The sequence below is a fragment of the Dermacentor andersoni genome, chromosome 5 (genome assembly GCF_023375885.2).
Source record: "Dermacentor andersoni chromosome 5, qqDerAnde1_hic_scaffold, whole genome shotgun sequence".
NCBI lineage: Eukaryota > Metazoa > Arthropoda > Arachnida > Ixodida > Ixodidae > Dermacentor > Dermacentor andersoni.
Genome location: NC_092818.1, coordinates 47,143,511 through 47,159,258, shown reverse-complemented (window position 1 = coordinate 47,159,258; position 15,748 = coordinate 47,143,511). Strand labels below are relative to the sequence as shown.

General features: G+C 44.9%; 1 protein-coding gene across 1 annotated transcript in view; it reads left to right on the top strand.

Moving 5' to 3' along the window:
- Nucleotides 1-4,926, top strand: part of LOC126530320 (uncharacterized) — a 55,297-nt gene extending 50,371 nt beyond the window's left edge. Inside the window, exons 2-3 of the mRNA XM_050177641.3 lie at nt 3,553-3,883; nt 4,708-4,926. Coding sequence (XP_050033598.1) covers nt 3,553-3,832 — 280 coding nt within the window. The 3' untranslated portion in view covers nt 3,833-3,883; nt 4,708-4,926. The remainder of the gene's footprint in view (nt 1-3,552; nt 3,884-4,707) is intronic.
- The last annotated feature ends 10,822 nt before the right edge of the window (nt 4,927-15,748 follow it).

Here is a 15,748-nt window from a genome sequence, read left to right as displayed (position 1 = left end):
TAAACAAACACCTCCGAGAAGCAAAACGGATGCACATGACCAATCCTTTTTCTCCCGAAGGGTGTAGGGAACGACATAGAGGAATCAATCTTATTAGACATCAATAGATGCGAGGCATTGACAAACACCCGATTAGCCGATTCCTTTAACGAGTACTTCACATCATTAGTCAAGAGTAAGCACGATCCGAATTGCCTTAGGTGCTTAACAACACGAATCATGGAGAGTACATTTTTTGTTTACCATTACGGTGCAAGAAATTGTAACTTCCGTCATGTCACTGTGAAGCAGTATGTGTACTGATCGGTGCTCATGACCTCCAGATACAGCCTTTAATATATGCTATCAATACAATCTCGGCCACCTTAGAACATGTAATTGCCCTTATGTTTTCCATCGGCACATTCGCCAAACGACATATCAAAGGTATCTGCGATGTTCAAGGGCCGTGATATCAAGGACTTCTCTAGTTACAGGCAAATTTCACTGATTCCCTTGTTTTAAAACTGCATTGAAGAGTTGATATATGCACGTATGTCCGGCTTTTCAATGAAGCACAGCATTATCACGCCATGCCAGTACAGCTTTAGGAGAGGCTGCTCAAGGGAAATGGTCTTTCTCAGCCAAAAAAAAAAACACATCTTGCAGTCTTTTGAAAATCGACTATATACACTAGGCATATTCGTTGATTACTCTAGAGAATTTCTATCAATTAGTCACTAGTCCTTACTTGAGAAACTGGAATATGGCTTTAGAGGTGTTCCCCCCCTTAACACTTCTCATGTCCTACTTTTATCATCGGCGACAGCAACCGCTGTCGACGATGATGAAAGTACGACATGAGAAGTGTTAACCGCTCTCTATCCCAATTAAAACAAATTTATGCTAGTGTGCCTCAGGACAGTATCTTAGACCCATTACTCTTCAAACATATATGTGAAGGATGTAGTAAACATGGACACTTAGACAAAATTTATTATATACGCAAACGATGCAAGTATTTTCATAACAGGATGTAATCCTTCTACCCTCGTAGGAAAAGGCAACGTATTCTTAAGTAAACTTCAGGCTTAGGGTCTCGCCAACTTGTTGAACTTGAATGCTGCAATGACGAAAGCAGTTTTATTTCTCATCAACACAAAACACTCAATATAACCAGCACTTTAAAGTTAGGATCATCAGATATACCAATATCACGCGAAGCTAAAAGCCTTGGCGTCGTTTTTGAAGAACAGATGGCGGTGACAGTTCAAGTAAATAAAACATTAACGGCGGCCGCATTTCGATGGGGGCATAACGCCAAAACGTCTGTGTGCTTAGATTTAGGTGCATGTTAAAGAACCTCAGATGGTCCAAATTTTTGGAGTCCCTCACTACGTCGTGCCTCATAACCAGATCGTAGTTCTGGCACGTAAAACACCACAAGTTAAAAGAAACATTAAATAAAATTTCAGAAGCTATAGGGGTGTTGCTCAAATATCGCTACATCCTACCTCAGAATATGAAATTTTTAATTTAGAAATCCCTCTTTTTTGTCTAAATCATCGTACTGTTATGTAGTCTGGGGCAGGATAACAAAAACGAACACGCAGAAGGTACAGCAACTTGAAAAGTAAGCCCTTTGCTATATCATTAATGCTGCGCACGACGCACACGGAACTAATATTTAAGGATTTAAATCTATTACCAGCAAATTACCTTTATCATAAAATGTTAAATAAACGCTATAGAATAGAATCAAAAAATAACATTCCATTTCTTAATAAATTGTGCGCGATATGCCAGCTTGATGGTGCCCATACAGTGAGTGAAATGTTAAAAATATTAGATACCTGTACTGGTCAATAATTAAGAGCTCCAAATATAATACAATACCACACCTATCTGTTTTATTTGCTTTGCTGTGACCCTCCTATTTTCTCAGTGGTTTCCTTTCACAATACGGTTTGTTATTTCATGTATTATGTGTGTACTCGTGTCAACCTGCTTGTGTCTACAAGCGTTGTTTGCGTAACACTTTTTATTATGCTTTCTCTTTTTACTACTACTATCACATTAGTATTGTTTACGACCTTTTAATTAATACGCCTGACTTCTGTACGATGTTCTGTTTATTTCTGTCGAAGTGATATATTTCTCATGCGCTTTATCTATCAATACTCGAGGGTGCAATCCCTGTAAAGCCTGATAGATAGCTTTTTGACTATAGCCGCCAAGTGCCTTTAGTCTTAAAAATTGATTGATTGATTGATTGATTGATTGATTGATTGATTGATTGATTGATTGATTGATTGATTGATTGATTGATTGATTGATTGATTGATTGATTGATTGATTGATTGATTGATTGATTGATTGATTGATTGATTGATTGGACATTTGTAAGAGTGTAGTGACACCTGCTACACGGGGCCAGATATAAAATAATGCTGGGCCGGTTCCGGTGGAAGTTCGGGGCCGAGCAACGGCCCGTAACCCTGTAAGGCAGAGGCTACAAGCACTGACTCACCAGTGGCTAATACCCTCGAAAGCACCGAAAATGGGGTAGTGTTTCAGTTTCCGCGTAACAAAATCATGTGTTCTCGTATATCAAATTACAATCCGACGCTATTATGTCTGTCGGTTGTGTGTAAGTCAGACTTTACGAAGATTCTGACGCATTTTAGTTTGAGAAATTCATTTAGCTCAGTAACGCCTCTGCGCCACGCGTGGTTGGGGCCCGGGATGATTTTTGCTGATGGACGACGCCACCGACGGCGGACGCCCAGATCCGGTCTTGTGCGACAAGGGGCCCTTAACACTGTCGCGTTAGTACATCGCACGGTTAGTGCGCCCCATCCTCATCCCCAACTAGGCCAGGAAGATATTCTCTTTCATCGGCTTCGATAAGCCGTTCAATAGCTTTACAACTTTTCATTCCTTACGGCCTTCCCGTTATTGTTAAAGGGGTCATAGTAAAAGCCAATGTCAGATTTCCACTGCATTGATCTACAGCAAACATTGCCCCCATTACCCCGGCTTATAACTACTAGCGCGTTTCGGCAAATCTGGTTCGTGTTTCGGGCTGGCTTAATGATTCATTACATTCAGCAAAACTAAATAACGGTTCTGAAAATCTTTTTTTTCTTCAAATAAGTTCTAGACTCTCTACTGACTCACCACTTGAACATTTTCCTCGTTTACGTTTTTCATGTTTCCCAAAATGTATACCTAAATAAATTACTGATTTAACAGGAAAGGGAAAGTGAGGAGCACGCTGGCAGCTGCCACCAGACGGGGCACAACGCCTGCCTAAAGGATTTTTATACAGACCATAAAACAGACACAATTGCGAGCAACCCATGCAAGTGCAAACTTCGAATTCAGTACCTTCACACAGAAAGCGCAGAAAGTCCTGTCAGCAGAAGGATTTTTTTTTCATGGCATTCAGGATAACGAGAAGCCGAGCTCTCCGTCCAGCTTATCTGAGGCTTATGTGAGCACACGCTTTCGCTACGAGTGTCATACATGCAGTGGTGGACGTCGAGCTTAATGCGCGTTCATTCGTTTCAGGACTTCGGGCTACCTCAGCGGGGGCCAGGACCCCAGCGAAGGCGGCGGCTACCGGAGTCTACCACCTGCCGAGCGCTTTCAGCTTGAAGTCGCGGTGCCCTCGCCCCTGTCGCGGCACCCGTCTGTCAGCAGCTCCGCCCTGTACGGAGGCCACGGTGCGTCGCATTCCACCGACTCTGCTGACCCGGTGCCCGCGACGGCGGCCAGGGCTGCGGCCGCGGCGCTCCTAGGACACAAGCCCGATGCCGGACCCGACGCCGATGACGCCTACTACCGCTGACTGTGGCCCCGGAACGACTACGGAACACGACCGGAGGCCTCGAGCGTCGAGGTGCCCACTTCCCCACTGTCCGTTGTCGTTTACCCTTGCTGAATCAGCGTCGCATCGCAGATTTTTAATGAACCATGAACTATTTGTGTTCCTTTTTGACCGTATTAGAATAATTTAGGTTTAAATTTGCATAAATCTTCTCAAAACTTGTGGAGTGAGTACATTTTCTTATAAACTCTGTAAAAACGATAACTACTAAAACAATAAGTACCAAAACCGAAGCTCAACACATGGTGTTGGAGAGCTGCTGCGCGTGGCGCCTTTGACGACGTCAGAACCTACTCTTAGCGAACACGCAGAGCGTCGGCACGGCATCGCCATTCTAGCACCTGCCGCTTAGCGAGCCTAAAGAGTTCCATCAAGCCCAACCAAAAAAGGCTTAAAAAACAAAAGAAGCCGTTCAATATCGCATCCTATTCCATATAGACGCCTGGGCTTATATATATATCATGAACCAACGTTATGCAAAATTATGGAATATTGTGCGACCGGCTTTAAATGTCGAAGTTTTATTGGTAATTGATGAACAAACGATATGCTCCCTCGTACAACTGTGCCCATACGGTTTTAACGAGTCCAACTACACAGTTGCGCACAACAAAAGAAATCGTGTCACACATCGCCCTGAACTGGCCTGAATTGATGGTACAGTTGAAGGCATGGCATAAAGCTATACCGCGGAATATCTGCTCGTAGTTTGTAGCCTTCTTAGATAATTTACCAGGTTTTAGTCAATGCTCTATACTTTCTAACTACTTTCGTAGATTTTCGGCAATCGTTTGAGTTTGCGATGTGGCTGCCATCCACGCTTTCCTTCCGTGCAGGACCAGTACTGAAGGGAAAGCTCCCTTTGCTCCGTTCCACTGAAACAAGTGCGCAGAGAAACTTGGATCAAGGCAGAAAACCATGGGCAATGGATGAACCCCTTCCAAGTCTCCCATCCGGCAGTGACATGGCATTGTCCTTCAGTGCTCAAAACCTGCCCTCAAGCCCACATGTTGACTCCATATGTCATTTGTGAAATAAAACCCAAGCAAAAGAAACGCGCGGTGATGCTTTCACTTTAATGGCTCCACAGAGAAAGCCGCTAAACGAAATAATTACTCAAGTTCGATTCTTTATGAAGTTCTGTATTATTTTAAAGTGTAAACAGGTTGCTCTCTGCTCGTAACACAATAAATGAATGAAATGAATATTATATGGCTTTGAGATACTGGCAAAAGTTACTTTTATCGCCAGGAACAGCTGCCGTGGCCACATCTCTTGCCAGATATGTGAATAACGTCAGCGACAAACATATTCAAATCGCTAGAACAACGCAAAAGAACGACGTTAACGGACAAATTGGCGTCTACGCGACCTCTGGACCAATGGCTGTGCCTCTGCGGCGAACGAGCTCGACACGCTAGCTTGCGCTAGCCCGCACTGCTAGTTTGACCAGTGTTATTACGTACGGCGAAACCAAAGGGATGCGTATTGGCACGGTCAAACAGGATTGCCGCTTCGAGAACCTACCCGCGCAGTCACCATGAGAATAGTTCCGCTATTTTGACAATGCACGGTAACACCGCCACGGTGCCATAGCATAAACAAAGGAAGGAGCTGCCAGCTGCAGCCCTTAGATGCTGTTTTTCATCGGGCGTTAGGCAAGTCGTAAGGCGCTTATTATTCCCCGCAAGTGCAGAGCAAGAAAAAAGGAGACACGAACACAAAAACGCAAACACATATCAAACTAGCACAGACGCTTACCAAGAGTGAGTGTTGCAAACTTCTAAAGCATTTCTGCTGCAAAGCCAAGGTCTTTCCATGAGGCTAGAATGAGGTCGTAACTTTCTTTCTGTAAGCATGGCTCCGCACTGGATGATGGCGACGTAGCAAAATACGCCACCTAATCTATTACCGCTCCAGAAAGGTCGTTGACACGGCCTAAGCACGTGTCGACCGCAGGATTCCGGCCTACGTAGAGGTAGCACGATCTCGCGCAAGACTGCAACAGCGCTCCACGTAAATCTAAGAGTAGGGAACAACGAAATATTAACTCGGCTCCCTTGGTAGCTCTACGATTGCTGTGGGGGCAACCGTAGAACACGAACACCTGTGGGAGTTGGCACTGCGTTTAATGGTACGGTAACTAAATACTGTAGCGTTAAAGTTGTGCAATTAGATTGTACCCTTCCAAGTTTTTATAGGGGGCATGAAGCCGTTATTGTTCCGAATACGTCAGTGGGACGGAATGCAAGCGGGGAAATGGTCTGACGAAGGAGCCGTGGGAACCAAACCGCCGGTGTCTGCTCCAGTTTGAAACTTGATGACGGGTTTTACGCTGAGCTCTTAAAGACACGGCTCCTTGGACTGGAGAAAATGTGAGTGCCGTTGCTGGAATTATAAAGTATCACTATCAGTGTACATGTTTTAAGGTATTTATTTATTTATTTATTTATTTATTTATTTATTTATTTATTTATTTATTTATTTATTTATTATACCTCAAAGGCCCCAGAGACGGGGTATTACATAAGGGATGGGCTTAGTTTAACAAAACAGTGACTCGAGAGCAGCCTTGAAGTGATGTGCGTCGGAGTGGTACATCGGCCGACAGACCGTTCCAGTCCCTTGCGGTTTTCAGAAAAAATTCTCGTAGATGGGAGGTAGTCTGCGCCGGGGGAGGATACACAGCTTTCCTGTGGTTAATGCGGCTGGACTGACGATGGGCCGGTAATATAGCTGAAATCTGGAGTGGCGAATGGTGGAACTTGTGCAAAAGACACAGTCTAGAAATATGACGTCGTGATTCTAGATTAGTAAGACCGGCACGGGTTTTTAGTTCTGACACGCTCGCATGACAAGAATATTAAGAGTAAATAAACCGGGCTGCACTGTTTTGAACTTATTCAAGTATATTAGATAGGCTATGTTGATGAGGATCTCAGACAGAGCATGCATATTCGAACTTTGGGCGGACATATATGTAACATAAGCTAATAATTTTACTGATGGGGAAGCAATTCTTAGGTTCCGGCGGAAAAAACCGAGGGTTCGATTCCCGGCATTGGCTAAGTTAAGGACATAATGTGACCAAGTTAAGGTAGTTGAAAAGGTTATGCCGAGGTATTTTGTGAGTCAACGAATGAAATTTCGAAGCCGTATATGGTGTATTTCCCTTATTGGTGATGCTGTCTGCGATAGAAACTAGTGAGGTTTTTTTTAGTATTTAAAAACATCAACATGTCGATAATGGCATATCTTTTTCTTCAGTTGATATACACATGTTCAGTGACTCCAATATTTTATAAATCTGCTATCGTGTGAGGCAACTACTGCGTTCAAGGTTTGCTGAACAGTGGTTATAAGTTTTACATATTCGAGAATTCAAATTGCGTGAGAAATCCTGGAACTCTAAATCGGCATCTACCACCTACGGTGTTGTAATTGTTTAATGTACAGGTGTTTTGCTGGCAATCAATTCAGTGCCTCGATTAGTTCTTTGGAAATGAATGGCACTACTTCCAACTCGCAACTGGGAAATGGCAGTTTAGTCATCTTTATTTACTGCACAAGAAGATGAGATGAGTCACGTTTGACATCTGACCTTTCAAGGAACTGTAGCCTAGCAGTCTAGTGTTTTCATGAAACTTGCTGAAATATTGACGCATATTGTCTCATCAAAAATGCGTGTTGTTTCCTCTGGATTTATATAACAGATAAAGCCATAAAAATTATAAGCACTTCGGAACCAACGCTATAACGACTACAATCTTCTGGAAACCCATCGTATGTCGTGGCATTTCCGAAGCAGTGGCATTAACTTTAGGAATGCATTATTAACACGTCACGTTTAGAAACGTCCTACCGTTCATCAAAGCATGACGACCACTTTCAGCGCCGTAGGAAATGCATATTGTTGGGGTTAAATTTAACCATATTCTTGGTTAAATTTAGGTACAAACTCCTTGTAAGGTGTGATCTCTTTGTCTTTGCGTATACAGAGTGAGTCTTTCTGAGGCTGTCACTGTTGGTTTTTATTAAAATTTGTCATTGCCCTTCAGGCATCGTGGCAGGACGCACATCGGTGTGGAACGCGATTCAATCGTTGTTCACAAAGAAGGCGTCGACGTCCTTGTCGAAGAAGCGTTCGGCGCCGCCGTTCTTCTTCACGCGCAGCGAGTCCTTGAAGGGGCGCTGCTTCACGTACGCCGTCTCTGGCAGCGGCGATGCCGCATGCACTGCGACACGCCCGCCCGCCATGGGGCTGAACACAGCTTCCTGGAAAGAAAGCAACATGGCACGCTTTACTATCAACAGCGTGCGGGCTTCGGTACGTAGTAAATCGAAGGGCGTCGCAGATATTCGGGCAACGGTAGACGACAATGGCAGAACATGCATCGTAGAACAAGGCAATTGTAGAACATGTAATGAGGGCCAATGTGTTTGTAACTCGGCTTCTATGCGTCAGGTTTAAGCGCCACAAACACAAAGTCAATGACAACACAGTGCGCTACGACAGCCCCTTCACTAAACGCGAAAAAAGAATATTTAAGCATAGAGAAGTGTTGGAGCTATTCACTCAAGACGCGCGGCCTAGAAAACCATGGTGACATCTGTCAAAGTGCTAGCGGCTTAATTATTAATGAATATGACGACATGCCTATGCACTCTTGTGCGCTCATTCTGAACAAAATGAACGACAAAGGCACCTTTAAGTTCCGCTAGTTTAATATCATCGGAAACAAGCGCCTACAACACATCGCCGCTCTGACGGGTCGGATGTAAGATTCAAGTGATCAGAAGTGGAGAGGAGGTTACATGTTAATCAGGGAACTATTACATCGGACGGATGCGCACAAAGACATACAGCTTCCACGGGCGCCTTGTTGGATTCTTTATGCTGCTACCTCATAAACAGTCAAAGAACTCACAACTCACACGTCACATTGACGCGGTGAGTTTTTGCGACATTGTGACGTCGCGTGAGAGGCAGGTAAAGTGGCTGTAGCCCGAAAATTGTTTATCAATAACCGAGGGCTAATGGCGAAGAGGCGTCGAATCAGAAATAACTATTTTTCTTTTCTTCGGTCAAATTACGCATAATCCGTGTGTTCACGTCATATCAGATGGGGAGCTATCGCAGTTTTTGTGACGTCGCGTGACAGACAGGTGAATTGGGGGTGGTCCAAAAAAGTTTTTAACCAATCGCGGAGGGCTGATTGCAGAATTGGAATAGAAAAGTTTGGAATAGCTTTACGTTATAGCGCCCTTAGTTATCTTAAAGAACAGAACACTTTCGGAACTGTGAGGTAAGAATAGGGGCCGTATAGCGTAAAACTATTCCAATATGTTGTTATTCCAATCTCCTGACGTCAAACTTGCGTAAGCGCCGACGCAAGCATCGGGCGGTCACCCACAGGGTTGTCTGAACAAACCAATGAAATGCTCCCCTCGTTCATAGGAGGTGACTGTTGTTCTCTTGAAAAACGAATAACATTGCCTGCACTGAGTGGCTTGTCTTCTCTAATTGGCTCACAAGAGGCGAGGAGCATGCTCAAGTGGAAAGGGATTCGATGGGGCCGAGCCATTGTACTGAATATTGATAACCGGATGAAGAGGCTGGTGCCGCCGTCGGCGATTGGTCCGCTTTCTCTTGCTTAGCTTGCAGTGGCTCGTCGACAATCGCGGCGGCATGCAACGGAACCTTAAGAATGACGCTAAAACGTATCCTCAGAAAAGAAGAGTTGGTAGAACGAGGTCGTAAACGTGCCGAAAGTTATCTAAAAGGTTACACGGCCACGTAAAAAGGTTTATTACACGCAAATAAACCCATGCTCTCCGGCAGGGGCGAGTAGCCAGTGGAAGAGCGATCAGTGGCAGCCATCTTTTATTCCTTTCGCAACGGGGCAGCCTGCGGCTATTCACAAGAAAATTCAGTTTTGTTCGGCATATTAATACATATTTAACGCGTACACGTCAATTTGACGCAGTAAGATTTTGCGGTTTTTTGACGTCGCGTGAGAGGCAGGTGAAGTGGGTGCAGCCCGAAAACTTTTGACCAATAACCGAGGGCTAATGGCAAAAAGGCGTCGAATCAGAAATAACTATTTTTGTTTTGTTCGGTCAAATTAGGCATACTCAGTGCGTAGACGTCATATAAGATGAGGAGCTATCGCAGTTTTCATAACGTCACGTGACAGACAAGTAAAGTGGGAGTGGCCCAAAAAAGTTTTTGACCAATCGCGGTGGGCTGATTGTAGAATTGGAATAGATTTACGTTATAGCGCCCTAGCTTCCTGAAAAACCTGTATGGGCTTCCTTTGTAGTCTCATGCTACATTCCGGTGGATGACAATGTTCCCTTCTGCCAACATATTGGGTGAGCATGAGGCGCTTGTGCCAAGAAAAAGCAACCAACACTCAAAGTACAACATTACAGCAGTGAAAAACATTGCTCGTTCGTCGAGTATGAATCGATGAATCCATTGGACGTCAGCTATTTCTACAGTTGGCACCAGAACTTTCACAGTGATGGCTGGTACGTCCTCGCGTGCCACATTTTAGAATGTACGACAGTATTCCCGTCTCACGCCGTGGTAAATTAGCTGCTATACCGTCGCGCTGCTGAGCTCGGGGGCGCAAGCCGCTGTGGTCGCGCTACAATATGTACAAATTGCGAAAAAGTCTCGAGCATTTAGGTTTAGGCGCACGATAAATAAAGAACCATAGGCGGTCGAAATTAATCCGGAATCCCTCATTAACGGTGCGGCTCGAAAGAGAGTTGGGTTTTGGCAGGTACAACTCCAGAATTTCATTTGCGTTTTAGCTCTTTGCCCCTCCCGTAATTTGATTAGACAAGACTCTCTGGCTATACGCATCGGCGAAGAAGTTGGGTATAATAATGCATTCATTATATGCCATTCTCCAAGTGACAACCTAACGTAAGTACTATTCTGGTGAAAGACAGCCAGAGCCTAAGCGTAATATGGTATGCGCGCTAGAATGTAAAGGTAGCTCCGCATGACAAAGCAAAAGAAGGAACAACATCGGTCCTTTAGAGAGGCTCTGGAACACGTTTCTAACTGATCATAGAGTGGCGTCACTAAGAAGGGACGTCGTCTCACCAGCCTCATGCAGCAAAATTTTTTTCGAATGCTTCAAATATAAGTGGAGTTATCGCACGGATACAGCGGCTTTCTCGCTATTTCCATCTCCGCTAGCTCGCTGGAAGCTGCACAAGGCAGACGCCGAGGTGCCAAAGACTCTTCCAAGAGTTGAGTCCCTCGGTGGCGAAAAGGCTCGTCGGAGCACCCCGTGGTGGCCGCGGCAGGCTACGCTGCGTAGCACACCGCTGCTATGCATTACTGCTATGTATTACTGTGTATGCTCTCGTGAATTCAGCCCTAATCGTTGTTGGCGAGTTCTGCTACTTGCGATGAGGCTGCACGACGACTTACCCAAAGCGAGAACAAGCAATTGTTCGCCGTTTTCGATACGAGATTGTCAATTCCCTGTTGCTTGCAGTGCAATATCATTTGGCTCACATGTTCACAGGGCACCCTTTCGCAGATGGGGCACGTTTTTCCTATGGTACTCAAAAACTGGTTCAGGGCCCCTTTAAATAACTTGGGTCTACTAAACCCTATAAAGCTATGAAATGCCCTTTCCAATGAAAAATGCCTATTAAGCACGTCTGGGCTGCTTGCACGAAACTTTATCCCTCTTTCGTTTCCGTTTTCTTTTATACCCCCCCCCCCCCCGCCCTGTCACTTCTGAGTCGCGTATTATAGCGCATAAGGTTAACCCGATCATTTTGCCTGTCTACTAACAAGACCCTTTCTCTCTTACACCGATGGCCTGTTGTGCAATATGTCGTTACATCAGCGGCAGCAAGCAGCGCAACTTACGCCTCGTTTCCTCTGCGGAGATGCCGCGCAGGTGACAACGAGGCACAGGACCATGACGCTGAAAACGCTGGTCCACCTTTCCATCGCTGCTTGGCGAGCCATAAATTGATGGGTGTCGGAGCGCTTGGCTTTCGAACAGGTGGTCCTTTAACAAAAGTACCACACGTTACCATGGTCACGCCGTCTGATCATCGTGTCTCTGCTTGTACACTATTTCAGGGATTACCGTATTGAACAGGTTGTCCCGCATAACTTGAGCCAAAGTCTTAGAAATGAAAGGCACTCCGAACGCCAGTTCAACCAAATGCATAATGTTGGCACTGGCCTAGAGTTACTCAGGCTATTTTTTGTTTTCCCCTAACTAGCGGATTATTTATCTTTAAGTAATCAACTTTTCAAGTATTCGCTGCATCCCCCCAGTGTGATACGCAAAGTTGTAGAGCACCTTGAGAACCCTCTCAATAACTTGTTTCCAACACGATATGTCTCACGTGGTCCTTTTTTCTGCGATCCAAATAAAGTCCGTGAAATATGAAAAAATACCACGTGACGGTCCGTTCGCGCGTAGTTATTGTGCTGCTCTCAAGCGTGCGATGTATGAACGAGGTCGGCAATTCTCGGCCAGCAGCATGCATTTGCTCCATCATGCGATAAGAGCCGCATGCCCAGATACCTACACCAGGCATAACGCCCTGTCGCGGGCCAGTCTCACCGCAGCCGACCTTGTTCATCAATCGCACGCTTGAGAGCAGCACAATAGCAGTGCACAAGCGTCCCGTCACGTGATATCTTTTTCATATTTCACGGGCTTTATTTGGATCGCGGAAAAAAGGACCACGTGAGTTATATCGTGTTGGAAACAATTATTTGAGAGGTTTCTCAAGGTGCCCCAAAACTTTGCGTATCACACTGGGGGGATGCAGCGAATACTTAAAAAGTTGATTAATTAACCATAACTAATCCCTTAGTTAAGAGGGTAATAAAAGATAGCCTGAGTAACTCTAGGCCAGTGCCAGCCTTATGCATTCGATTCAACTCGCGTCCGGAGTGCGTTTCATTTAACAAAACTTTGACTCAAATTAATGTAGGATAACCTGTATGTAAAAAATAAAGAAAGAAGATTTGCTTAATCTAAAAGGAAACGGGAATTATCCGCGCGCGAATTTGCAGTCTAGGTTATGAGGCCAGACCTAAAGCCTACCAGCACTTCGCCTGTGGAAAAAATAAAGAAAACGTTATTGAAGTTTTGTTCCACCTGTGGTCCATCAAGGAAAATAAACTAGAGGAGAGAGAGAAAGCAAGGACAGGAAAGGCAGGGAGGTCAACCAGAAGAGTATCCGGTTTGCTACCCTACACTGGGGGTGGGGGAAAGGGGAATAGAAAAAGGAGAAAGGGAGAGAGTGAGCACTGAGTACGTCTGGGCGGGACACTATGCACAGGGACACTATAAGCGGTCTCTTAAACCGGTGCACCTCAAGTATTGCAGTAATGCACGAACTAGAGGAGAGCGACCAAGAACAGATTGGGGAACCAGGTCAATTAACAAAAGCCTTCTTTTTTATGATAATTGATTATCCAGACGCACATCTTTTTCACTGTTCTTACCGGGCCATTATGGCAGTGCTTAAGCGTAATCACGCTTTCTCATCGTGCTTACCTTAAGGTGAATAGCTCAAGTGCGCGCGCTACAGAGCCTACTCTTTATTCATCAAATGTTAACATTTATTGCTTACATTTACATTAACAGTTATTGCGTTGATACGCAGAGACGACACATAAAAAGCTATAGCAAACATAGAAGCTCCAATTAGCCGTAAATGCTTCTTCAAAGATTTCGCAAACACATACATTAGCATTGCCCGTAAAAATATCTGCTGTATCGTTTCAAAGGCTAGCGCAGAATTACTCCAATATTGCGATAGAAGCGTGACAACTGTCTTTGGGAAATACCAGTTCTTTCTTTGCATTTAGAGCAAAGAAAACAGTCCGAGAAACTTATGTGACCGCTCAAAGGAGTGTTGACGGACATGTTTATCTTGTTCGCGTTTATTTAATGGACAGCTGTCGGAACGCACTCATCACGCTTTGGAGCATCAATTCCTTGAGAGTGCCGCGAACAATGAATCGCGTTACTTTTTAATGTAGAAAGGGAGAGTGTTCACGTCATCGAAATGTGGCAGTCACGTGGTGCCACGTAGCACGGGCACGTACACACGCAATACAACGGTGCTGTCAAAAGCCGAGCCCATTCAGCATTCTTCAGGTCACGTGGAGTGAGAGCGGGTTTCCCTGTGCTTCAAAGAGAAAAGTACCGTTTGGTGGCTTTCGTAAGCGCCACGATTTTATGACATTGAAACACCACCCTGTGATTACTAAAACGCTCATGAATCGCCTGTGACACCCCGTTACTACCGTCTCCACTTTCGGGGACGTGAACAAACACCTCCTTCACGTTCGAAGCCTCGCGGCAGTTGGAGCCCATTGTCAATGTGGCGCATCAAATCCGATGGGAATGATTATAAGAGGCGCTCCCAAACGATTTAATTTTTACGCAGTATGCAAATAATGGGAAATCGACCGCTATACCGAACACAGTGAAAAAGGTGGTTCGCAAAAATTGTGTGTCAGCACTTCTTTATGCCGGACGGAGGTAACAAGTGCACAATCGCACGACGTGACATGCGCGCTTTATTTACTTATTGCCGAAAGATGCTTTGCGTATTTTGCCAAACACACGTGTGCATTTTCTTTTTCTGCTGCAACCACACTTCCTTTCCCGTGTGCATTCATTGACGTCACTAGCAGAAAGCCCAGCAATTAAGACTGCTCGTTCTCACTTTTTACTCAAAGTGCACGTTTGCCACCTAGAGATATTCCTATAGAAGTTTACACTATCAAATAATAACATCTATTATAGAGGAAGCAACTGATTCGATTAATAACTTATGCTCTACTGACTATATACTAAACTCGCAGAAGCTTGAACAGCTCAAAATAATTGTACTTGCTCAGTTTCTAAACGCAAGTAGCCTACATAACACACCGCAACCAGCCGTACAAATGTTTCTCGTTAGTGGCCCCTTTAGAGCGTAATTTCTATGACGTAACACTTCAATAAGTTAAATCGGCAACATCGTCGTACCGTTTTTTTAAACGAATGAAATTATATTCCATGGTTTTGCGCGACAAAACCACAACGTGCTTATGAGGTACGCCGCAGTGAGGAACTCCGAATCAATTTTTGATCACGTGGGGTTCTTTCACGTGCACCCAAATCTAGTTAAACGAGCGTTCTTGAATTTAGCCTCCGTCGAAACGCGGCTGCCACGGCCTACATGTGACCCCGCGACCATGAGCATATAGCCGCAACGTTATAAGCCACTAAGTCACTGCGGTGGGTTGCTACTTTCCTGAACACATCACTGCAGTGAATTCGTTATTTAAATGTACAATTCCCTAGACTTAGGTGTTTGCGCGAAACATTTAAGTGTTCGCTGTCTCAAGCGGCACCCTGGACATAATGGCTATAAATTTCGAAAGGTTGCTCCCACTGCAGACATGTTGCAATGTTCCTTTAACCCTCTCTGTGGCTCGAACCCCGTCGCGGCGGCTGCGTTGCGGGGGCGACGGAATGCAAAAAGTCTCGTCTACCGTGCATCGGAAACGCGTTGAAAGAACCCCAGATTGACAAAATTAATACAGAACCTGTCCACTACCGCGTGCCTAATAATCATATAGTTTTGGCACGTAGAACCAAGGAGTTTAATTTCCTAACTTCAATTTGTGACATGAGCAACTCGTTATCACATGGCCGTTCAAGACACGCAAAATTGTGTGTTTTGTAGGATCGGCCCTGATGCTGCAATCCGGCGAAATTCGGTGGTCGTGCTATGGAAAAGCGTGAAGTTAACAAGCACCTACTGCATGCAACTAATTTGATCAAAGGCGGTGCTTGCCTATGCAACGACCTTGAG